At 42.5% G+C, this 25,944-nt stretch overlaps 3 protein-coding genes across 6 annotated transcripts; 2 read left to right on the top strand and 1 right to left on the bottom strand.

Annotated features, from left to right (window-relative positions):
- The first annotated feature begins 1,930 nt into the window (after positions 1-1,930).
- On the top strand, positions 1,931-9,718 carry LOC310819339 (serine/arginine-rich splicing factor 11-like). Of its 3 annotated transcripts, none has more exons than XM_083690588.1 (12): positions 1,931-2,214; positions 3,277-3,410; positions 5,884-5,999; positions 6,167-6,247; positions 6,351-6,400; positions 6,649-6,782; positions 6,914-6,995; positions 7,144-7,263; positions 7,937-8,026; positions 8,187-8,270; positions 8,558-8,735; positions 8,877-9,718. In XM_083690588.1, the coding sequence occupies exons 1-12, from the start codon at positions 2,093-2,095 to the stop codon at positions 9,075-9,077; spliced, it is 1,392 nt and encodes a 463-aa protein (XP_083546714.1). In that variant the 5' UTR covers positions 1,931-2,092; the 3' UTR covers positions 9,078-9,718. The 3 variants fall into 3 exon arrangements, with proteins under 3 accessions (XP_083546714.1, XP_083546715.1, XP_083546716.1); XM_083690589.1 differs by having other exon boundaries at positions 8,889-9,715; XM_083690590.1 differs by having other exon boundaries at positions 8,858-8,996.
- On the bottom strand, positions 9,182-23,784 carry LOC310819338 (ankyrin repeat domain-containing protein 13C-like). 2 transcript variants are annotated; one of them, XM_083690587.1, is made up of 14 exons: positions 23,632-23,784; positions 23,024-23,454; positions 22,809-22,850; positions 21,722-21,826; positions 16,884-16,969; positions 16,626-16,671; positions 16,020-16,086; positions 15,590-15,734; positions 15,369-15,500; positions 13,952-14,113; positions 12,947-13,026; positions 12,656-12,754; positions 12,295-12,395; positions 9,182-11,567 (listed from the first exon to the last, which is right to left on the bottom strand). In XM_083690587.1, exons 2-14 carry the CDS (start codon positions 23,430-23,432, stop codon positions 11,437-11,439), a joined length of 1,605 nt encoding a protein of 534 aa, XP_083546713.1. In that variant the 5' UTR covers positions 23,433-23,454; positions 23,632-23,784; the 3' UTR covers positions 9,182-11,436. The 2 variants fall into 2 exon arrangements, with proteins under 2 accessions (XP_083546713.1, XP_083546712.1); XM_083690586.1 differs by having other exon boundaries at positions 23,024-23,784.
- A 304-nt stretch (positions 23,785-24,088) lies between these two features.
- znf830 (zinc finger protein 830) lies at positions 24,089-25,503 on the top strand. The gene has a single exon (XM_083690592.1). It carries the CDS (start codon positions 24,149-24,151, stop codon positions 25,208-25,210), a length of 1,062 nt encoding a protein of 353 aa, XP_083546718.1. The 5' UTR covers positions 24,089-24,148; the 3' UTR covers positions 25,211-25,503.
- Positions 25,504-25,944: the final 441 nt, after the last annotated feature.

The following is a 25,944-nucleotide window of genomic DNA, read 5'->3' as shown; positions in this document are numbered from 1 at the left end:
ATAAATGGCTGTTTTAGATATACAGTATATCTAAAAAAGCCATTTATAATATACTTCACATGTTAAGGTACCCTTAACATGTTAAGTAGCAGGCCAAATAAAAATAGTCACTTTCTATAGGAGGGATTGGTGGCATGCCCCTCGCAAACATGTTTGGTTTATAAGATCATGTGGCCTCTATCAATAAAGTAGCTGGCCACAATAGTTGTCTGGCAACTGGCACTGGGGGACCCACTACACATAACAGGAATAAAGCTCACTTTCATTGTTTTACGTTCAAGAATCAACAGAAAATAATCTAAGAAATGTGGGGCATGTCAGCGCATGGTGCTTTATTTGATTCATTATAATTGGATGGTCATGGAGGATTGCACATTTTTCAGTGGTCTAAGTCTTAGGGGGCCTACTGCCTATACGCAACCATAATCCAGATGAGGATTACCCTGGACATAGGCTGGGGACAACAGCCACATTGTTCTTCAGTCTCTTGGGAAAAAGAGCCCTTAGTGAGGTCAGCAAATGATGTGTGCCCCAGTCACATTGTGATAGAGTCCTCCATCCTTATCAAACAATCCTTTTGGTTGTATCATAAGGACACGTGTGTACATGCATACTGCAGCATCCAAGCGTTCAGAGTATCTTTTCATGTGGACAGTGAGGACGGATGCTTTTCATTGGAACAACAAATGTATTCCTTTGTCTAAACGTCAGCATGAAGAAGAAAAACACCGCTAAAATAGACAGCCCATAATGATAAATCTTGAAACTCTGTGGTTGAAGGTAGCCTACAAACACTGCCTCTCAAAAAAAAACATGTACAGGGAAACTGACCCAAAATCTGTTGACTCTAAAGACTTTGATAAAGCTTCTGTTGACTGACCCAAAACCTGTATACGTCATAGGGAAGCTTTGGTGAGAATACAAGGCCAATTGTTAATGGCACGCACAGAAGGGGAGCAGCTCTGGTTATACACTGCATTCCTGCAAAGCTTTATATAAATCACATCAGTGAGTTGCTTACTCATGTTAAGAAAAACATAGCGACATAACAGTGGTCCTTGGCACCTGCCTTATGACTCTCAAATCAGTGACCTCAATCTTCATTGGTTCATAACAGAAAGGTCTTTCAGACCCATGTTTTTCCACACAAACACATTTGACTGACTAAACAGACCACAAAACAAGTTGGAAATATGTTCATATTCCATGCACCCTTCTCTGTTATTGGATGCATCACTTCCTTGAGAACAGCATGTCAATGAAAATATGAATTGCTATTGTAGCGAAGACGATTTGGAATCAAATAGAAACATGCATGAAACATGTAAACTCAAGTGTCGCGCTTGGACCTTGCGGATGTCCTCTATGGCCTAATGTTAGACACTTGGGTCTTCCAAGTGGGAGTTATACTATGATCAATATTCTGGCATCAGTATATGTCTTTTGCCATCTAATTTCGGATGATGATTGTGATGTTTAAGAAATATTCTAGACTGCAAGTAAAGCCCCTACCTTCAAACAGACATTTCAGTGGATGTTGGCAGTTTTTACAGTGGTACTATTATTATTTTTATCAAAATAGATCAGTGTAGTGGTTCATATTGTAGCCTATTATAATATTGTTAGTAGTATTGTTGTCAGTTTGTGTACTCCTGTTTCAAAGGGGAGAGCGACCTCTGTTGGCAATGACACTCCCTGCATCAACGGAACCCCCATCCAATAAGTCTTTTATTTTAAAGGAAACAAGTCTCTCTTCACTGCCAGTTTGATGTCTTGGATATAGTCATAACATTATTTTAAAAAAGTAAAACAAAACAAAATACGCTTATACTTGTCTTGAATGTATTATTAGGGAGAATTTGGTGCCCTGCACCGACCGACCGAGAACTGCAAGAGTTTCTCAGTGCGCATGCTCCGTGAGTCAGTACAACATGGCGGAGAAACGCTGCACTGGGGCTTTTATTTGAGTTACCTAAGCTAGCGAATAAACGTCTCCGTTCCTGCATAGAAACTCAACGTGCTTCAAGGAACCCCTTCTCACATTGAAGGTTAAGTCTTTATTTATTCGTTTTAACGCTTCTATTGTGGAAAGATGAATTGCACCACGAACGTGGTTCAAGTGACGAACGTGTCGCCGAGCACAACATCCGAACAGATGCGAATGCTTTTTGGATTTCTTGGAACCATTGAAGAACTAAAACTGTTTCCACCAGAGTAAGTATCTAAGCCGTCTAGTATAATAAATGTGGGTTCGTTCCGTTTATAGCTAGCCACCAACGCTAACTGTCTATTTTAGCCTTTACTACGAAGTTAATAGTATTATAATCAATAGATGCACCCATGTTACTGTGAGGTAGCTCAGCTGGCTAACTTGAGCTAGCTAGGGCCGGGAGGCATGGGACTGAGAGACACAGAGGACAGGATCACAAAGATACAATAGAATAATACATGCCGTTTAGCTGACGCTTTTATCCAAAGCGACTTACATTGCAGTGAGTGCATACATTTCAGTATATATGGTCCCAGCAGGAATTAAACCCCCAACCTAAGCGTTGTTAGCGCCATGCTCTACCAACTGAGCCACAGAGGACCACAAACAAACAAACGAGTCAGCTACCTAGCTCATATTCCACTTGCATAAACGTGTCCAACTGCGTAAAATGATCTCTACACTTAGTACACAAGCGGTCTTCACTCCTGGTCATGCCAGGGTGACTCCGCTGCTCGTGTTTACCGAGTTTGTGTCAGCCCGTATTAAAGGTGCAGTCCGTAATTCGTATGTTCGCCAAAAAGCAGCCGCCTCCTCGCCGCCGCCACTTCTGTTTTTGGTATTTCATTGCGAGATGGAGCTGGGGGGGGGCTCTGGATACAAGGTCTAACACATCAACGTTTTATTTGTCATGTACACAGAATACAGCCATAGAGGGTACAATGAAATGCTTTGAACTAGTATTAAAGTTGAGCAGCTGCTGAATCCATAATGCCATCTTGAAATGTGACTGTAATGCCAGTCCATGATATTGAAATTATGAGTATGGAGTAAAACAATGGAGTAAAACAACCTCCTTATTGGTAAGACAGTTGTAATAACCAAATTGTGCCTTTAACACAATTCACACGTGGTATGGTGTGCAGGCTATTGCTCCAATCCATTACTTCCACCCTGGGCTTTGTAATAGTTCGGTTGACTCAGTGGGGTAGCAGGAATGAAGCACGCTACTCCTCGCCCTGTCTAGTTGTCCTAATGTGTGTGTTGTTTTTTGTTTGTTGTCGCAGTGAATCGCCTCTGCCAGTGACGTCACGTGTCTGCTTTGTGAAGTTCCTGGAGCCGGAGTCCGTGGGAGTGTCCCAGCATCTGACCAACACGGTCTTCGTCGACAGAGCTTTGATTGTCGTCCCTTTTGCAGAAGGTTGGTGCTGTGTTCTCTCCCATGTATGAACGGTCTTTGATTGTATGCCGCAGTGACGGGAGAGTGAGGCTGCCTTGGTCTCGTGATCAGCCGGAGTAAAGACGACAGCTTGTGGTTTGAGCCATTGTTAATGAGCTGTTTTTCACCTAATTCTTATCCATCCCCTGATTTGGTTGCCCTGTCTAGTTCAGTGATCATTGACGCCATGTCACTCTCCCGGTGTCTATTCTTGTATGTTCCCCCTGTTAATTGCACAGCAATGAGAGGTGTCCAGAGCAGATCTCTCAACCCAGACCCTTGGTATACTGTGGTACTACAAAGCAAATTGTTACCCACACTCACATTGTGCCCTTTGATAAAGGTCCAGCAACAATAAGTTCCGAAACTTAGGAGACACCATCACATAACAGTAAGTCTAGGGCCAATTTTTTTTTTGTCCCTCTCGCCAGTAAGCACAGTATACCAAGGTCTGCTTTAGGGACCGGGACCTGAACAAGCCCAAATCGTGGGCAGACAGACGCACCTCAAATGGCAGACGTAAACAGAATTGTGTGAAACCTTAACAATGCTTTTTATTTTCTCCCCCATATTGGACTATCTTCTATTAAACTTCTCTCTGTTATTTGTGTGTGTGATTTTTGTAGTGGAGAAGGCAAAAGCAGAGCCCCCTCCTTGATGGCTGAAAGTGGTCCTCTGCCTGCCAACAGGGGATTGTAGACAATTACAAAAGGCCAGCGAGCATTCAAGCCCCCACCCCCACCCCCCCTCTCTCTCTTTCTCTTTTTTCTCTGTGTCAACTCTTCTTTCTCTCTTCCTCTCTCATTTTCTCTTCTCTAGGTATTTTAGAATAAGTGGAATGCAGTAGTTTAGATATTACTGTTAAAAAATGCATAGTCTTGAGCTAGTCTATACCTCAAAATAGGATTTAATGTGGTTATATTTACTTGTAAAGCCAGTGTGTTAATATTCTGAGCTGTATACTGTACAAACTGGTTTTGTCATTAAATTGTGTTAAAATGGTAAGAGCAAAACCGTAGCAGATCAGGTGTAGTCACGCAGAGGTCTCAATAACATCCATTCCCACATGGCATTTCCTGTTTTTTTGGGGATATTATTGGGTGAACATTACTAGTCACAATCTATCTTTTTAAATTATTAATCTATTTTATTAAATTCAGCAATAGATTACATGCACTCAGTCTCACTAACCACTCACTATCTCTGCCATTGGGGGTTGATTCAAGTAGCTAAGCTGTGTGTTTTCTGTGTTAACCAGTGGATGCTGTATCTTGCTGTTAATTGTCTTAGATATCCACACTCCACATGACATGACACTGGTTCACTACTCTCTCTTTAACAGTGGTCTTTCTTTTTTGTTGTTGTGTTTTACAGTTCTTTTTCCTGGCTCAGCCAGCCCTGTATACCAGGCCCCGCTGAAAATACCACCCAACCGTTTTGTCTCCTGCAGCTAAATTCTCTCTCCCATGTGCCCTTTTTAAATGTTGTTGTTGAGTGAGTGTGTGTGTGTATGTGTGTGTGTGCGCGCGCGGGCGTGTGTGTGTGTGCATGTCTTGTGTTATATGGCAGATTGTATGTCAATGTATTCATTTTGAATTCTATTGCATCTAGATATGTTGTAGGTAAAACTTTTTCTTTAATTTTTGGGAAGCAATGGCAACATTAATATCTGAAACTAAGGGGCTTCCAGTATTCTGAGTCCTGTGTTAGTCCAATTTATAAAAAACAAAGCTATTTTATCTATTCACATGTTGCTGCTTGTGATTTGACACTTAGTCAAAAGACATTGGTTTATTTCCTGTATAACCTAATTGATGCAGTGACAGGTAAGGTAAAGAGTGCAGTAAACTCCAGCAAAAATCGCCTGCCCCACAATTCTCTCAGATTGTTATGTAGTGTATTCCTTTCTCTGCCATTGTGTTGCTGGTAAGTAGAAACTGTCAAACTGTACAGTATTACTGCCAAATCTCTGAAACTCTTTTTGTTTTGTGTATCTCGATTTTTCTCTGTGTGCTTTTGTAGTAGCGAAGCCGCCAACGTGAGTCGCTTGTTCATTAAACAACTATATGAAAATTGAGAGCACATCCCACTGGAGAAGCCGCTGGGCTTGCTAACGTTTGGTTCATGACTTAAAAAACACGTTCAGGTGATAACATCTTGGCAGTGTTCACTGGAGTAGTGTGTACTGTGATATATTTTTTCCCACCATAGTTATTCTTCTACAATGATTAAAAGAGTAAAAAGGGAATTCTTTTCAGATCTAGCAGCTATCAAAAGGAATCAGTATTGAAATCAGTACAAATGTTTGTTTTGAAGATGTGAGTAGTCTTTCTAAGGTGTTGTTGACATGAGCAAGCCATCTTTTTCTTCTTTTGCAAAATGTGTCTCTCCTCTCTAGTAGATTGTAGTGTGGCCGTTCTTTTCTTTTCCTAATGCCTGCTGTGTTTTCCTGTAGGCGTTATTCCAGATGAGGCTAAGGCTTTGTCACTGCTGGCGCCAGCTAATGCTGTTGCAGGGATCCTGCCCGGAGGGGGACTTCTTCCAACACCCAATCCCATGAACAATCCATCGGTATGTTCACACTCAACACTCGTTGCTTTTCACTCGGTCTGGGAGAGAGGCTTTTGTTATTATTGTTAATAATAAAGACTTGACCGCTTCTGCCTTGATTATAACCAGCCCTAAGAACACCCTTGAGCCTAGTGCAAGGATTACTGATGTATTGTGATACTTTGCAGATGGGAGGTAATCCTTTCGGAGGTCCCACCATGGACCCCATGGCTGCCTTTGGTTTCCAAACGCCAAATATGAATCCCCAGGTGGGTGTTTGCTTGTTTGCCCTGGATGTTTCTGTATACATGTTGCGTTTGGGGGCAGAATTTGAGTGTTGTTTTCAAAACCTTTCTTCATCTTTCTTTACAGTCTTTCGGCGCCGATCAACTACTGAAGTTTATGACATCTGTGGATCCAAAGTAAGTCATGTCTCTTGAACATCATTATTAGAAATGAATTATGTTTTCTATACTAACCCTTACTACTACTAGTTTTTTTATTCATGGTCTATGGTGAGACTGAATTCAGCTATGCATCCACAATACTGTAAAAGAAACATTGTCTAACTAAATCTGGCTTGCCATTGATTGGGCCCATGCGCCATGAGCCATTCATTTGTTGGGTAACTAATGTGTTTGAATCACCATCAAATTCCTTTCTGTTGCAGAATGAATCACATGGCTGCAGGGATGAACATGAATCCAGGCCTGAAAGCCGACTCTTCCAATAAAGAAATTGAAGAGGCCATGAAGAGAGTGAGAGAGGCCCAGTCACTCATCTCTGCTGCCATAGAGCCCGGGAGTGAGTGGCCGAAGCACTGGAAACATCTCTTTAAAGCTTTAAAAGATCCATTATGTTGTATGTATTCCATCTTAAACGGTCATTCTTGCACTACCTAACCTTTTTTTTATCTATTTCTTTTTTATCTGCAGACAAGAAGGAGAGCAAAAGGAAGCACTCCCGGTCTAGGTCCAGGTCTAGACGGAGAAGATCCCGCTCCCGTTCCCGCTACAGGTGAACACCCGTCCCTTTTTTCGGACCTTAAATGGTCTCCAAAGTGAAGTAGTAGTGGCAGGAACTGAGTTGGGGAGAGCTTTCTGTATGCTTGTTGAGGAGGTAGAGGTAGATGACCCGTCTGTCCGTCTGTCCTTGCGGTGTGCAGGCGCTCTAAAAGCAGGTCGAGGCGACGGTCACGCTCCAGAAGCAGAAGGCGCTCCAAAAGCCCCCGCAGGAGGAGGTCCCACTCCAAAGACCGAAGCAGACGATCACAGAGCAAATCGAGGTGAGCCAACGCAACACTCCTAAGACGCACGCGCCTGCTGACTCTGCCTCCTAATACCAACTTAATCCCAAATGTGCCATATGTCTACGTACAGTACGGGTGAATCTCAAAAAGATTCCTTGCGTCTCCTCTCTTCGCCTCCTTCTCAAAACGCATTGGAGGAGAAGGTCTAAAGGGGAGGAACCGTGGACCTTTTCATCCAATGCATTTTAGGAGTCGAGGAGAGAGGACACAAAAGCTGCGTTCAGATACCCTTCTGAACTGAAGGAACTTTCCTTCCTCACTAGTTCACCTGGAAGTTGCTAACAAGTTACTAACAGCCATAATGAGGGCCTTCGGAATTGTACAAGGCACGAAGGAAAGGAGCTTCACCCATCCTTTCCGACCACCTTTTATAGAGGTTGCTTGGATATTACTTTTGCTGAAGTGTTTGAGGACATTTTGGGTAGTCCAATTCATTTTAGTACCGCTTTTTCCTTGCGACTTTTCCTCCAATCCTTACCTTGAACTTTGTGACTTTTTCAAACAAGGTAAAGGAAAAGTCACACGGTAAAGAAAAAAGCTGCGTCTTCAAAAGTATTCGAAAGCAGCCACGGAATCATTCAAACATTTGAGATTCGGTTTATGTCTGTAGCCGACTTTTCCGGGTACTTAACTTGTCGCTGATCCACAGGGATAGAAAGAAAGAGGAAAGGGAGAAGAAGCGCTCCAAAACACCTCCAAAAAGTTACAGCACCACCAGGAGGTCTCGCAGTGTGAGCCGGTGAGTGCAGTCCTGAACAGATGGCAGATAGACAGCCACGTTTGATTTGTCTGCGTACTTGGTCTGTAAATTATCCGTCATGCAAGCCTACATGTTGCTGATCGGTCAGAATACGCTCACGTTGTAACCTTTAGCTCTTTCTCTTGTTTGTGCAAAACAGTAGGCGTAGGAGAAGTCGCAGTGCCAGCCGATCTCCTAAGAAATCCCCCAAGAGGAAAGTCTCCAGGTCTCCCTCTCCTAGAAGGTTGGTACTTTCATTTGATATACGCACTGGGTCGTCATTGCAGGCTGTCATAAATGCAGATCTTCAAATGTCAATGAAAGCGTTGACGCATAGACACCTCGTCAATGTGATGTGGCTGCAATAAACAGCTATTCAAGGGGAACGGTGTTGAAATGACACTCCTACAACCGTGAAGGCCCCCCGATATGAATACCGAAATGATTTTTCAACTTAAGTTAAAGTTCACATGAATCAGGGTTTGTTTGGAGACATGTTTTGGTGAGCTTTTTAACCGTCGTCCCCTGCAGACACAAGAAGGAGAAGAAGAGGGACAAGGAAAGGGAGAAGGACAGGGATCGCGAGCGCAAGAGTGACAAAGACCGCGGCCGGGAGGAACGGGAACGCTCAACCAGCAAGAAGAAGAAGAGTAAAGACAAAGAAAGGGACCGGGAGAAGAAGTCTGATGGAGAGAAAGGAGATGTGAAGGTAGATCTGCTCTATATTTTTGCAATCGATGTTGGGCTGTCCAATGTATACTTTACACCCCTCTCCCCCCTTTTGACCTAATTTATGGTGTCTCTGTTTGAGAACCTTTCCCTGTTTTGCAGAAATGGTAAACCCAGTCAGTTGTCTCTGCAGGTGACCAGGGACTACGACGAGGAAGAGCAAGGCTACGACAGCGAGAAAGAGAGGGAGGAAAAGAAAGATTCAGACGACTCGGCCGCGTCTCCCCGCTCCGTGGAGGGTAATGGCACGGGGCCTCCATCCAGAGAGGCCAAGGTCAACGGTGACGATCACCACGAGGAGGACATGGATGTCAGCGACTGAGTTACCCAGCAGTCCTCCCTGTATGTAGTACACGCGCATCAACTCCATCCATCCCTCGATCGCTACTCTTTTGGACCGATTTAAGTAGATCCATTAGATGTTTCTTTCGTCATACTTTTCTGTAAACGGTGTGTACATGATGATTTATTTTTGTCCTATTTGGTGAAAAGATGAAAATGTGGAAAAAAGTGCGGTTGAAAGATTTATTGCTGTAATCTTACATGGTGGAAGGATGCTCTTTGGCGAGTTCCCCATCCTCAAGGTTTTTTTTAAGAATAGGGCTTACGTGATTATAATGGCATATTTATGTATCGTATTTTGTTTTTGATCTAGTTTCTACACATCGCTGGGGAAGAAGCAGTTAGCAACACTGCTTGACGAATTCAATGTCTGTCAGCTTTTTGCGGCTAAATATAGCAGTTTGCTGTGGGCCTTGCTTTTTATTCATGAGCTTCTATAATCTTCTCACTCCTGTACATGGTTGGATATTGTGTTTCTATCCCATCTGTTACGCAGATGTATAGTCTTGTGGTGCTATAACCTCTCCCACCTGCTCACAATACCTAATAGATCCAATGTTTGTCGTTTCCCCTTTAAGTTTGTATTGTGTTTTATCAGTGATTTCTTTTTTTTTATATACAATAAAACCTAATATGGGTAATAGTGTTTGTCTTTAATCTTTGGGTACTCTGTACATCAATATACAAATGCAAATGGGCCTATGCTCAGTAAACAGAATATTGTGGAGCATTTTGTAACTGGGTAGTAAAAACATGGTTGAATCCATCTAAGGCTAAAATATCCAATCCAATGTCCCACTCTGGGGATTAATGACAATGAAACGGACTGTGATGAAACATGGTGCTGGTGCTTTATTTAAAGGGATGTAAAATTGGTAAAGCTGCAATACATACCAGTAGGCCCAAATCAGACATCCTCATGAGCCAAATTATTTCCCACTTCTGGACACTTTTCAAAAATGAAATGCCATGTTGATTTCACAGCTTGATAATTCAACTGTATAGGTTCTCATGGAAAAAATGATACAATTATGCCTTTAGTGTAATAGAGGCAGAAAAAATTTACTTTACAATCGAGAGAATTTTACAATCGCAGTGCTGAAGTGTGCATTTGACCAAAGAAGTTAGTGTCGTTACCATATTCAGAGCTGGTGTTCCTGATTAAACAGTTAAGACAGTGAGATGGCATGGCTGCAGGTAGAGGCCTATATAACAAGGGTGTAGGAAATAATAATAATAATAATATATGCTCGAGGACATAAGTAATCCAATTGGGACAATAGCATGCATTAAATATATATATATATATATATATATATTTCATGTCAGTGCAGTATCAAACTAACAGCTTTCCTGATGTCCCATCTGGGTTTGCACACACGCACACACACACTCACAACCCTTTAAGTACAATACAACAGCTCTCTCACACAGAACAGGTTAAATTCACACAATTACTTTAAACAGACGGTGATAGTCAGGAGGTAACATGGGAGCTAACCTGATAATGCAGGACTTTCCATCCCGCACTTGAATAAAAAGGCTTGGGTACTGATATCTGTAAGAATGCAATTTGACGCTGAACTTTCTCCTGGCAGTTTAAAAAACATTCGTATGTACTGGAAATGTATTGCTACACAGTGTTGCTCCTTTGACTATATTGTACATTAGGTACATCATTTACACAAGAAAAATGTCGGCTCAGTTCAATAATGACATCTCTATAATTCTAAACTTTGTTTTCATGTTGTCATTTATAAGGTATTTACATGGGGCATGTCGGTGCACTTCCAAGAGTACTTCAATGTGTTGCGAGAACAGCTGCAGAGCCTATACACAGACACTAGATAAATTGGATGAAGTGAGTGCTAATTTTGAGAAGTGTAAGCCGAGGCCAAAGACTCCAAAACAAGTCAACTTTGTCAGTTTTCACAAGAGCTTGACTGCATGACAGAGCAGTGAATCGCGTTACTGAACTCAAAGCAGTTACGGTGACGACATTAAATATATTTTTTTCCTCCCCAACTCCTCATCTGCAGAGTCTTGTGCTGTTGCTATATACACATCCAAAACACATTATGGTGCAGTAGGATTCCTATTTGAATTGGTTTGCTAAGGAGAATATCTACAAAATGAACAACAACTCAAGAGAGAATTCCCTTCTTTTATCTTTTTTTTTTTTTTTATATCAACACTTACAAACATCAAACGTAAGATGGCATTTCCTCGTATTTCTTTTCTGCGGCCTTCAGTTGGTTATTTTCTTTTGTGTAGATGAGTTTGTTTCTCTGTCTGTTCAGAACAGAGCCGGTGGCTTCTCTGATGCTGTGTGAGCACGATCAGAGGTCGGGGAAGCGGCTGGGGTCCTCCTTGTAGTCGGCAGGGATGGAGAAGATAGATGCCTCAAATGAATCATAGCGGAACTCCTGAAAGGTGACCGTCGCGGTGACAGTGGGGAACACAGGGATGTCTGCAAAACAGAAATATGAGAAGAGAAGTAAGAATTTGATCAAATACAATGTAAAATATGCGGTTCTTTAGGGTTTTATCTGCGCTTGACTTTACACATACAGGTTTTCAATGTTTCCAGTCCTCTGAACTTAAACGGTAGACAGCGATATTACTTAGCCACAATGTAGGGGACGACTTCCAGCAGATAGCTGGCGTAAAGCAAGGCAATTCACTCAATAGCCTTTTTAATCACACGGCTATCACTGGGTGCTTGGGTGAATCAGAAACATCTCTGAAGCCGTCCAACTGCCAGTGATACGCCAACTCAACATCATATTGCTGAGTCAAACTTTAAAGGAGCTACGCATGAAATCTAGGTCCTCTTCGGCCATGAGTCGAAATTGCAATTACAATGAGCCGTTTGTTTAACAGTCTTCTAGTATTAGCTAGCTTCCATCACAAAATCAGCTATCCAGACAACTGACATAAGATCCCAATGCCAAGTGAACCTGTAATTATAAATATTTGCTTTGGACACTACAGATAGTTTTGATTGGCCTACTTTCTATAACAAGCTATGGTTCGACAACAAAGTGGCGAAATCAATACACTAATACCATAGCCAATCGTAACATTGGTGGGTAACATTACTTTTAAAACCCCATCGTCCCACAATCCATGCAGATTTTTTTATCTGCATGGATTGCGTTATTTATGTATAATGACTGCAGTATTTATGTTCATACCAAGTTTGACTGGAAATCCTGGAGGGAGTTTCATTTGAACAAATTCCCGGAGTTTGTTGAAGTGCTTGAATGGGGCGATCACCTCCAACACATTCAGTAAGCTGGAAGCAGACAAAAAGAGTCATTTTCGAATCAATATATTGTATATAACTTTTCTGAATGAATTAAATCCTGTTTAATCAAACAAAGAATTCATTGGACGCCTTCCAAAAACAGGTCATACAAGAGTAATACAAGACTTTGACCAGAGCCTATGTGGACAAAGTTGACCAGTGCATGGAGATGCCCAACGTCAATCTGTGCTGACAGATCACTGACCAGAGACAGCAGTGGATAGAGGTGTGGGAGAGGTTCTACTCACGACTCAATTTCCAGGGGGAAGTCTTGACTCATGGCTACGTTCGCTTTGAAGCTCTTCTTGCTCTCCTTACACACCAGCTCCCTCCCAAGGTGGGGTGCCCTGAGAGAGTGTATAAACACACACACACACACACACACACACACACACACACACAGGTTGGTGGTTCAATCATGCATAACTCGTTTAAGACTCCTCGATTAACAATGAAAACAATGGATTGAAATTGCAAATACAGGGGTGTTTTTTATGCATGTGAGTCAATGAACTTGAGAAGGGTAAAGCAAGACTTACTTTCCATGCTCTGCGGAGATGTACTCCTCCCAGGAGATGGTGTTGGGTGCCGGAGCGGTGAGGGACTGCCTTCTCGCAGGCTGAGGGACAAGAGAGAAAGATGACATGGGCATCTTTATAACTACACCACTATGGAGGAAACAATAAAAACAAAAGTTCCCTCGCATTCCGAAATGGTTCCTATCCCCTTGGCACTCCAGTAGATCTTAGAGGATAGGTTGTAAGCACTACAGTGACGTTTCCACCCAGCCAATCACAGGACAACTCTCTTTTTTATCAGTATTTACCTATGAATAGATAACTAGATACAGCTAACTATAACCGCCCGGTGGATTTCAGTTGAGAGGCAGATTGTCGCAGTAAAGCCGGAAAATGCCATTTATGGGCGTTGCCATAGCGTTCAAAGCAACATCTGATTGGCAGCACCGATGCAGGCGCTGTCAGTTGTTAAAATAGAGGCGCGTTTCAAGTTTTTTGACCTACATCGGTCTACATTCTCACCAACACAGGTGCCTTGGACGTGCGTGCGACTTGCCTTCAATTTGTGAAAAAGAACAAAAATGTAAAAAACCCGAATATGCTTCTTCTGTGGCTTGTGGGCTATGAGAAATAATTGGTCACAGGGAGAAGACCACATATAATATTAGGAAGTAATAGAAACCTAAATCAATTATTTTGCCAGATGGAGCACAAAGTTTAATATGGGTTTCAATGGGCAAACATGCTTTTTGGCACCAGCTGCAGTTCTCCCCCATGGCCGGTGTCAAAAATCTCTCTACAGGATTGCTCCCGTGGTCTGTCCAAGTGGTATCATCCTCCTCCACCTCCTCCTCCTCCTCTCTCCCTACTCCCTCTATCCCTCCCAGACCGTACCGCTCATCTCAAAGTTCTGCTTCACCAGATGGCCTCCTCCTCCTCCTCCTCTCCCTCTCCTCTAAGTCCCTACCTCTGTCTCTCTCTCTCTTTCCCTCCCTCCCTCCCTCCCCCTCTCCCTCTCCCCCTCACCTCAAAGTTCTGCTCCACCATGTGGCCTCCCTTGCTCAGGCTCTCCATAATGGCCTTGTTCCTCTGGATGTCCTCCTCGCTCAGGTGCTCCCGTCGCTTCCTGGACTCCAGCATCAGGCCGTTCACAGAGTAGAAGTCCGCTAGGAAATTCCCAACCCTCTCCTATAAACCAGGGAAACCAGCCAGATTGTTAACACTGTACTCCTTGTAACGTTACTGACAGACTGCTCGTGTTTATGAACAATCTGATTAATTAGTGTGCTTGCGAAGCAACACACTACTGTTCTTCAGGTTTACTTAATTGTATTATTATTATTCCACCTGCTACTCCTCCTATAGCTTTTATACGAAACATACTTTTTCAAATATAATCACTTAAAAATTCACATTTTATCGTACCAAAATATGCCGTTTTTGGAACACTGCTGTTCTTTACACCTTTTAAGCGACACACTCCAAATCAACAACCAAAATGTGCAGAAAACTCTTTTATTATGAAAAATTATGAACCCTGTAAAAAGCTTTCTGATACCTATTATAGGTATAACGGCTAAACTTGTTAAAAACTAAACTTGACTGAGATTGGAATTCAGCAATTTAGGAAGTTCTTGGCGGCCATTAAATTGCTTAGCAAACAGTTGTAGATGAACAAGAAATGTGTTTTTATAAGCTCAATTAAGCGAATGTTAAAATAACACCTGTAAATTCAATACCTGCAATGCCTTTTCACTGATACAAACAGCCATTTGGAAGATAGTTAATACACTAGTATAATATAATATAATATATAATAATAATAACAAAAAAGAGAGTAAATACTTATTAATGGGTCCAACTATAGATTGTGGGCTTGCTTCAGCAAGTCCAACTATAGTTCTTCATATAACTTATTAGTGGGCTTTCTTCAGCAAAATCATTTGCATACCTTTTTATCATTTGTCTGTCTACTTCTCTTTCTCCAAACAACTTCAGTATAGAAATGACATGACTTAGTCAGGTCAGGTTTAATTGACAGTAGATTGAAGACTGTCCTCTCTACCCACTCCACTGAATTACAGTACCCATAGGCTCTTCGCAATTCTTAGACCCCCCCTGCTCTTACACCTGAAGCTATAGAAACACCAACTTCATAATGTTCAGAAAACTCAAAATTAAGAACCCTGAAGAAATCATTTGATGCTCTTCCTACTGTACAACTCAACATGTCACCAGAAACGTATTAATCTTACTTGAAGATACCTCATAAAATGATCGCATGATGTAAACCTTTTCCACTACCACACTTTTAGCAAGCACACAACGTTTCTACTGAAACTTTCTAGACTGACACATTACTTGACCAACGTCAGTGTTCTTTCTTTGATTTTTCATTTCATACTCTTTGAGAACAGGACTATTCAGAGAGGGGCTTACGTACCGTCTTGTCCTCCCTGAAGAGCCAGCCTATCTGACTGCGGGAGAAGGTGATAGACTTGGTGGAGAGGGTTGCGGAGTAGACATCGCTGCTCATCAGGATGTCCACCTCCTCCTCAGTCTCCATCTCAGACTCCTTTTAGACCAAAACAGCAACAACAACAGTGAGTCATGCTCATGCCAGTGGCTTGTGTATCGAGACACACATTTGACCAGACCACTCACCTCGTGGTGTATTCGCTGGTACACCTTCTGCTCGTTGTCCAGGACTACGAAGGACTGGGCGGGCAGGGCGTCTCCGGTGAAGATGAAGCTCAGGTCTCCTCTCTGACACTTCATATCTGTGAAGTCTATGAGGGTTGTGTCCAGTCTGTCATAGTGGAGGGGGCAGAAAGGGATGAGAGAGGGAGAGAGACCGCAAAAGAGATAAGGAGACAGATCGAGAGAAAACATTTTTTTTTATGGGGGGGGGGATTAGGTCAAGGGGCAGAGAGAGCAGAGCGCACATTATCATTTATGTACTTGATTCATTTATTCATTTGAAAGACCTGAACGGAATGGAGGTTTAACTGTTAAAGAATACACATTTAAGCAATGGGACATAAGGAACGAGTCTCAACTGGAGTCTGAGGTGTACTTGAATCTGTGACCATACCTGATGTTGTTTCCTTGCTTATAGATCTTGCAGGCATCAGAGGGAAGAATCCTTGAGAGCAGGGGTACTATGAGACAAGAAAAGACAATGTTATGAATATACATAGCAGATATAACATATCATTAAAGGAGTACTTCACTCAAACATCAATCTATGAAGCGTGTATGCAAAAAGTAATTACATTTTGGGTTATATCTACAATGGACTGATGAGAAATATACTTCTTTTTTTATATACCTACTTCTTTTTTTGCAAACTACTCATTTAGTGGTATCAAGTAACATGGCCCTGGATAGGCTTTAAATGTTTTAAACAAAGTCCTGAAGTGTTCAACTGAGCCAAAAACCCACAAGGCAATTAGCACATCACCACAACATAATGGGAGCAGAGCAGACTATAATTAGTTTGGAGAATAAAAACTTGGCAAGGTGTCCTCAACTCAAAATAAAACGGGCCTTTACGGTCATAAAAGTCCTCCTGAAGAGGATGTGGGCTTAGGCTACTTCAAACCTACTCACTTTCGGATTATTTCAATTTAGTACTCTTTAGTTCAATTTAGTATTCCACATTTAAACTTAACGTTTGCTACGAGAGATAAAACCTCACCCCAACTCTGAAAGTCCCAATGAAGCTCCAAGTAGAAGTCGCCCAGCTAGGAAGAAAACACCCCACATACATTAGCTGGTGAACGACATTACCTCTTTGATATTCACAAACCATTCATGCAAACAATGTTCTCGGCTACAACTAAACACATTTTACAAGGGAAAGAGTGCATTTGGTAACAAGCAGAGAGCATGTCAACAAATGTTCGGGTGTGGAGTGGAGCACAGTCAGTCTCCAGTTGGCAGTGAGAGTCCTTACCTCTATCAGTGCTCTGACCAGCTTTGGCCTCTTGTCCTCCACGCTCTCCCTGGACTGCTGCTTCAGCTTCCTCAGGAGAGCTGTGACTGAGGAGAAGGGAGAGAGACACAACAATGTTACTGGCACTGACTACTCTCTCCTGCCAGACTCCAAACCTTACCAGGTGTATACATTAGATACGCTGTGTGTACAGTACAGTGGGTAGAAACTAGGCACTACCAAAAGGGGGGTTCAACCTGGTACTAGCAAGGTGTACCTAATAAAGTGGCCGGTGAGTGTATATACTATCTATCTATATATAAAATAAATTATTAAAATAATATTACATTGAATGATTATAGCTAGCAAACTATGGGGTGTTTGAGGGTATGAATATTTGGACCTGTAAGATCTAATTTGTTGGTCTCTAAGCATTTAATAAGGTGTATTTAATATTTAAAGCAGGGTTGTGTTCAGCAGGCACAAAACAAGAGGAACATTTTGTTTTGAAACTTAAGGGATAGCGCACTCCCTGAATTTGTCCAATGAGAGAGAACATAAAATCTTGTTTTCTGCTGCAAAACGCTTTGCTAAGTTGTGCCTCCCTACTGAACAAGACCCAGGTGAACTTGGCAAACCCACTCTACAATAAGAGAGAGTAAGTCATGAACAAAGTTGTGTTTATGGGACTTCCCTTATAGTCCTGTGTTGAATGTCTGTATGCCATTGTCTATGGTTAATCTTGACAACTGTCAAGTCTTTTGTTTGTCTTATTTTTGACTCCAGGAAGAGTCTGTAGAGTCTAGCAGTCAGCGAAATCCAAATAAAGAGAGGAGGAAACAGGAGAAGGAAATGTGATACCCGCCCAGTCAACGAATGTTCAGAGAGAGAAGCTCTGACTGAGGGATGCAAATTCAACAGAATGCTCCAACACAGTCGTATTTTTTGCCTGGCTCCCATTCAGGAGGGCACAATGATACTGGTAGAAATACCATGAATAGAGCATGATTCCTTACTCTACATGTCAGACACGTCTGTTCTTCACAATATAACTCTTATCTGAGCATTCCATGATGCTCTGCTGTGCTGCACTGAACCCTGGTGTTACTCTGTCAAAGTGGGAGATAAGGTAGCAGTCATGTCTCTGGAGTGTGTTCGTCACTGCAGGGCTCCACAGTGCCATGTGATGGTACCATGTGACGGTCGCACCAGGTGCCAGGTGCAAAGAGCTGATCAGAGTGCTCATTACACCGAAACTACACCCAACACCGAAACGAGAGCGTACAGTCACAGCTCCGTTAACCCAGGTTTCAGAGTAGTGCACCAAAACCGAGGCGAGACGTGACGTGCTGCCACAAACGTTGATCTGATGACAAAATAGGCTATATTTCATAAAGGGAAGCGATCTGAAAATAATTTCGGCTTCATAACGGGAAGATTTCTTGAAAACTGATCTGCAATTCCAATCATTTGAAGTAGCCTATACCTGCATTGCATCAACAATTGTGTCAACACTGTTTATATATATATTTTTAATACAAGCCTAAAATGCGATACCGAATCTTTCAGTGTGTGCATGGTGGTGTGGGCAATTTCCTACTTAGTTTTAGGATGATTGAGGTTAATTGTGAAGTCATATTTGATATTATGTGGTTATTTTGTCTGCATCTACGCCTCTACAACACTCGAGGAAAATAGGGAAATAGGCCGAGGAAAATAAGAGTCGAAGCGTAAAACCGCTTCAAGCTGCTTTCGCAGCCTGTCTACCAGGTCTCATAGATCACCGTGAGTTATCAGACTGCGCTCGACTTCACGGTGCCGTAACGGCGTGTGTGTGTGTGTGTGTGTGTGTGCCCTATGCCGACAATGGAATATAGCAACCTTAAAGCCTGCTATGACTGAAGCTACGCGTAAAATGATACATTCAACTGTATACAGCCAAAACACGCCGCTATTGCAAAACTATTCAACGGTAGTTTTCGCCTGCTCAAGGGAAAGCCATAGGCCTACATGAAAACAACTATTATGTGCCGATAAATTATTTGGTTCATCGAAAAGAAGCAAAGAAACACTACAGACCGATCTCTTAGTTAGGCTATCCGCCTCGAACTGCGCACTGTCCCAGATCACTGCGAGATTGACCCGCCACAAGGAACCTGTAGGCCTACCCGCATGATGCGTCTGTCAGGGGTTCATTTCGGTTTCAAGTTGTGGCAATACATAGATAGACATTGTATCTCGCATGCACATTCTGGATACAGAGCGGTGGCTTTCACGAAAGCAGCATAAAATGTCCAGTAAGAAAATATATTTAGCTTTTCTCTCCTGATCTGCCTTATAATTTGTATACACTCTTTCAATCTAAATTCGACATCCATATGAATTGTCTTGGCCTATACTGTCAGCGTTACGCATGCTGCCAGGATGTGCCTTCTCCCGCATGTAATTCCGAAGTCATAATCAAACATGCGATGTAGCATGTAATGCGTTTCTGCATGCGTGTGTAAATAGTAAAACCATTGTAAATGAGTAGAGGAACGTTTAGCGCACACATACTGTCGGATAAGTTCTCTATGAATGCAATAGCAAGTTAATGTCTAAATAATTAGCCTATGCACTCCTTTCAATTACGTGGGATTTGTTTTTTGAGTGCCACCAAAATGAAAAAGTAAAAGCTTAGTCTGACGCCCTGCACTGTCATCATGAACGTGTGTGTGTGTGTGTGTGTGTGTGTGTGTGTGTGTGTGTGTGTGTGTGTGTGTGTGTGTGTGTGTGTGTGTGTGTGTGTGTGTGTGAGCGCCATGACTGCTCAGCGCTTATACAGGCTTTTGAGCTGTAGCTTTGCGCAGTGTATTGACTCAGGGGAGGCTGCGCATAACTCGCGTCATCCAACAGGCTTCTTGTTTCTGCGCACACACTGAACCGGAGTCATACATAGCTGCTTAATGAGTTCTTTGATGTACTGCTGAGTGTGTGCTGCAATGAATAACAATTGCATATATAGGCTGCATCTATATCCTTGTGGTATCTTGAGCAGAGAAACCTGGTGTGCTGGAATGGTAGTTGAGCGTGAGGAAGTGCTGACAAAGTGCTTACTGCAGGGTCAGCACAGCATTGCACAGTAAATGTTTGACACCTAAACTGAGCTGCTGTCGCAGTGTGTGTGTGTGTGTGTGTGTGTGTGTGTGTGTGTGTGAGCACGTATGTGAGCAAGATGAAAGCGCTGGTTACTACAAGGTTATTTGATCTTATGCAACGGGGAGAAATCAATAGGCTTTAGGAGTCCTGTTACACACATTCCCACCCCCACTCGCTCCTCTCTCCAAGCTTTATGCTGCATAGTTTTCTTCCCACGACTTCCCCGGTCACTGAGGTTTGGCTGCCTTTGCATGTCATTGCTGTACTGTGTTGATGTACAGCCCCCACTGAGATCTAACCTTCCCAGTCCTGACCCTCTGTCCCCCTGCTCGGAGCCAAACATCCCCACCGCGGGGCTGGATGTGCATACAAACACAGAAACACAGGTCTCGCTGCTGTTATAATGACGTAGATACACAAGGAGCAGAAAACGGAAAATGACATCTCTTCAGAGTATCTTAAATGCCCCCAAAAAAATGTATGCCCTTTAAAAAGGCGCCTGACAGATGTTTTGATGCATTATGAAGCAAAGTATATGTCATTATTTCCCAAAGATCAGTAAGAATTCAAATAAAAATAAATCCTCATAAAAGAGGAAATAGCAAGCTAATGATGAAGGAAATAGCAAGCTAATGATGACCATGAGAAAAAAATGGCCATTACATTCTCAACAACAAATCAACCCGAATCCAGGCCACTTCTAAAACCAGGACACACGATTGGTATCACACCCGAATAATCAATAGCCTGTATATTGACACAGGTCTGTGTAGGGTTGAATGCATTAGGAGGGGCATTAAAGGAGCCACCGTAGCATTACCGTAGTATTCAGATTGAAGTCCCTCCCTAATAATAACAACATAACCCCCCAAAATGGACTTGCAATGTCAGACATTGCTGTTGTGTTTCTGTACTGTGTACGATTCGAAGAGGCAGCCACCAGAGGCAGACAGGTAAAACTCTGTGAGTCCACTCCCCTAGAACACCCCTGCCCAGTAACAACATGTTTGTACACAAACCGAGTATCGGGGGTAGGACACTCCATTTTAGAAAGTGCTTTTCGGGACCGAAACAAGCGTTCGTAAATGAAATATTTCTTTCAAGGGATCTCATTCCCTGATCCCCAACGATTAAACATAGTCATTACAACCATTAGGAAGCTTTTAGAAAGCTTGAATGTTACATGTTGCACCTTTAAATAAATAAAGTGGAGAGACAGCCGGAAGCTCAGGGCTCCCTCACAGCTTGCGCTAAGCCCCGGGCTAGGCTCTGTTCCAGCCCGTCTGGATCCAGAGAAAATCCCCTCCTCCCCTCCAGAACCCACGGCTTTGGCCGGGCCGACCTTCCCGTCAGAGAGTAATCAGGGTCTGTTTACAATCTGCAATTACTAATGGGATCGACTCTACACACTGTACAGGATGGAAACAGGCCTAAAAAGGATGTGCCTACAACCAGCCACAAAAGATCAATTCTACTGATGAAAACCCATGGCATAACAGGTCTGTTGCACGACCAATGTGTTCATATGTGAGAGAGAGAGAAAAGTGAGGTAACTCAGCTTTTCTTCTCCTTTCATGGAAAATCAACCGTAAAAACAAATTCACTGTACAAATTCTCCAGATTTTGTTAAGAAAACTCAATGGTGAGAAATGTGCAGGGACTGTACATCGCGAACAACCAGTGCCATTTCATTTGTAAGAGAGAACAGAACAATGGCTTACTCATCTGTCTGTCTCCATAACTGATGGCCTCAGCTAGAGGGCTCCATCCCTGCGCGTTCTTCACCTTGACTGGGGCGTTATGGGCAAGAAGCAGGAGGGCGCACTCTGTAATGAGAAAAAAAACATTAAAATAACAACAACATGATAATCCTATAAACAATCATATATCATCAATATAATACATTTATCTATAATCATCAGAATACATATCCATCTTTTTTACACCATGACATGATCTTTGAACTCAAGTTCACAACCTTCCTGAATTGATAGGAGATAATAATAATTGTTAGGAGATAATAAATGCACGGCAATTAACAGCTGATCTAGTGTGTCAGTGTGTCCTTCATAAAACATGTTTTGCATTTCAGCCAGACTAATCAGCAGAGTTGGAATCCCCTGTGGACCTCTCTCATCCGTGAGACTGCTGACATGTTATGAGACTGGAGAGAGTAGGCCTAACACGGCAGAGGTCACGGCAGAGGATCCAGCACAACAGGACAGGGGGAGGGTAGGGAGGGATGGATGATGGATGGATGATGGGATGGATGGGTGGGGGGTTGGGGAATCTTCCCCCAAGAAAAACAAATTGTGGATTTGGAGAACATTGTGCTCACGTCAATACTAAAACGTATGACAGATGTGTGGGCATGAAGCATGGCACAGTTTGTGTCATTTCCTGACAGATCTGAGCCAAAAGAAAATCCTGCCAAACCCCTGTGTTATGTGATTGAGATGAATCTAGAGTCTGACTGCTCCCTGTGGGAGACAAGGTTTAGTGTGCACAACACGGGCGAGAATGTTTAGAGGCGGAAGAGGTTCTTATTGAAACTTGTTTTTTTATTTTCCATTGTGAAAACATTCTCCTGTTTTGTGCCTGTAAGTATGTTGCCTGTCAATTGCAATACTTGAGTGAACACAGTTGCATTCAGTTAACCAAGTGAAAAGATTTACATCAAAATGACTATTCAGAGAGAGAGAGAGAGAATCATGTCAAGTCACTATGAACATTTAGAGCATCCACAAAACATTGATGTATATTTAATATAAGAAATGGCAACTAAATCAAGGCAATCCAAGACCTTACCTTTGTGGCCCATCATCACAGCTAAGTGGAGAGGTGTGTTTCCTGGAGAGAGAACAGGACAAGGTTCGGTGAGAATGGACTACACATCGGCAAGGTGTACAGCACTGATTTGGTACACATCTGTGGTTAGCTTCTATTCCAAGGACCCGGACACAGGTGTAAATAAACACACAACATACATCCTAGTCATGACTTATTTAATAAACATAACTTACCATGCATATCCTTCTGAGAGATGTTCTGAGTGCGAATGAGTGAAGACAAGCGACGCACATCTCCCTTGAAAACGCATTCGTGAACAGGGAATTCCAAGTCTCCGTTGGCATTGGTCAGAATGATGGGGTTCTTATTGTCATCGTCCACGATGCTGCCGACCGATGAATTGGCATTGATGTTGTTTGCATTAATATTCGATATCTGTTGCTGCTGCAGTGCCGAAGGTTTCATAGGCTTATTGTGGTTCTGAAAAGCCTTGTTTGTTTTGAACGTACCGGTACCGTTACTTGGTATGGTTGATGTGAGGGTCCCATTTGAGGATTCGTCATAGGATTCCATTATAGCCTCATCCTTACTAGGCTTGGTGTTGTGGTCTTTCCGCAACTTGCGAATCTTTTCCCCAGTCATGATTTATTAGCTGACAAGCGGACTGACAATACGAATACGAATAATGATAACAATGTTGAATATTGTCAACGACACCTGCTGTAGCTAGACACTGCCGTTAGTGAAGCACCCCTAGTTAATCGAAATAGATGTGGTGGGTGCGGTGTTTTCATTGACAACATAAACAACACGCGTTAAAAACAGGCAAAAACACACTCACGTTTCGTTTCAACATCCGGTTAGGAATGAAAATAGCTAGCGGACACATTAACCGACTACATCCTTGTCTGAATAATTAATTGTAAGTCGTTTCGAAATGTTCCCGTTACCGCTTATTTGACTTGCTAGCGTTAGCTAGCTAGCAAGATTACCTTCCGACTGAAAAGACCATCTGCCATCTTCCGCAAACTGTCTCGCGAGAATATACATCATTTGTAAAGAATAGATGTTGCCATCGCGATGTTTCTTTGTATAGGATTTGTTTTGTATTTTTTATTATTATTATTATTTTTCTCTAAACGTGACATAGAGTAAACTGTTACCACACAACACTGAAATGGCCGTGCTTTTTTTAAAGGATAGTGTAAATATCAGGAATTAGTTAGTCCTTAAACCGGCGATATTGCAGACTCCTAATATAGGACCTTTAACACAGACATTCAGTCCGTCATCTTCCTGCGTCTCGTTTTCGTGTCTGTCGGTAGCTCGCTAAAAGATTTTGCTCTAAAAACTCGAGGATGGCACCTATAAAGTCTAAGAAGGTAAAGAAAGTGATAAATCAAGAGGAACTTAGGCGGTTAATGAGAGAGAAACAAAGGCAAACACCGGATAAGAAGAAGCGTATTGAATCTCCTTATGCCAAGTACAACAGTCTTGGTCACCTGAGCTGCGTTGTCTGCAATGTGCAGGTGAAATCCGAAATACTGTGGCAGACTCATATTCTTGGAAAACAGCATAAAGAAACGATTTCTGAACTCAAAGGGTCCAAACAACTTAGTTCTCCAAGTCCAGCACCCCAGCCATCGTCACTGAAAAGGAAAGCATCGGATTCCGAACACGTATTTAAGATTCCGAAGCCTCCAGCTGGTACAGGTCAATCTACATCAGGGCTGCCTGCGGATTTCTTTTCGAAACCTGAAAAGGCAAGTGGCTCTGCAAAAAACTCTAGACTTAGTCTTTTGGCTGGAATCTATGATGAACAAGATGATGATGATGAAGAGGCCTCTTCAAATGCTGACCAAGGGGCGGCCACCAGCTCTCATGTGCAGAAGGGTGAACCTGCCCCAGGTCTCCCAGCTGACTTTTTTGACGACAGCCCCATTCCGCCTGCACCAACAACAGTTTCTCATTCAGGGTCTATCCTTAAAGCAGACGAATCAGAGAAGAGTTTTGAGAAAAAGGAAAATACGGCTGAAGCGTTGCCAGAGGGTTTCTTTGATGATCCAGTAAGAGATGCGAAGGTCCGCAACGTCGACGCGCCCAAAGATCAAATGGACAAGGAGTGGGACGAGTTTCAGAAGGAAATGCGCCAGGTGAACACCAAATCAGAGGCCATCGTAGCTGAGGACGACGAGGAGGGCCGCCTCGAGCGTCAAATTGACGAAATCGACGAGCAAATCGAATGTTACAGGAGGGTTGAAATATTAAGAGACAAACAAGATGTGGTTAAGGGAAAGGTTGTGAAGGATAATACTGAGGAGCTTGATGTTGGGAGTGATGAGGAGGAGGAGGAGGAGGATGAAGAGGAGTTGCTCCACCTGCTGGCACGTGACTGGAGGGCCAAAGGGGCCCTTGCATAAAATCCATTGGAGCCTGGACTACAGAAGAGCACAATGTCCTTTATTAACTGGATTGAAATGTTTGTCCAAATTGTAAATAAAAGAGCAGTTTGAAAATGAATGGTCTCTATGGTTGAGGACACTGAATGTCTCAAACTGTAAAAGCAAATCATTTTCTACAATTCTTATGTCAATGTAATTTGCTGTTGTGGTTTTTGTTAACTTTTCACTGTCACATTAATGCAGACACACCAAAACATCGTAAGCTGTACGTGTGTGGAATATTGTACAATATCAGCATTCATTAAAAAAATGGGAGGAAAATCCTCATGATGTAATGATTCCTAGATCACTACTCCACAGTAGACATATCTCAACATCAAGATTCAAGACTTTATTGCTATACCAATTGTAGATTGGAAGGAATCTGGTTCACTTTGAGATGAACATTGAGAGGTTATATCTACTAAGAATTGTGTAAAAAGATACAGTAATACAATGCAATACATTTTATTGCGAGGCAACTTGCACCTTCCCACCTGCCACAGCAGACACTGCCAATACTCAGTTACAGTGTGGCTCTCTTCTCTGGAACACATACACTTACACTTCATACACTTTATTAGGTACATCTGTTCAACTGCTCGTTAATGCAAATATCTAATGGTGTGGGGGATATTTTCTTGGCACACTTTGGGCCCCTTAGTACCAATTGAGCATCGTTTAAACGCCACAGCCTACCTGAGTATTGTTGC

The sequence above is a fragment of the Argentina silus genome (genome assembly GCF_951799395.1).
Source record: "Argentina silus genome assembly, chromosome: 18".
NCBI classification, from domain to species: Eukaryota; Metazoa; Chordata; class Actinopteri; order Argentiniformes; family Argentinidae; genus Argentina; species Argentina silus.
Note: the sequence above shows the minus strand (reverse complement) of the source record. Positions and strands in the feature narration are given on the sequence as shown.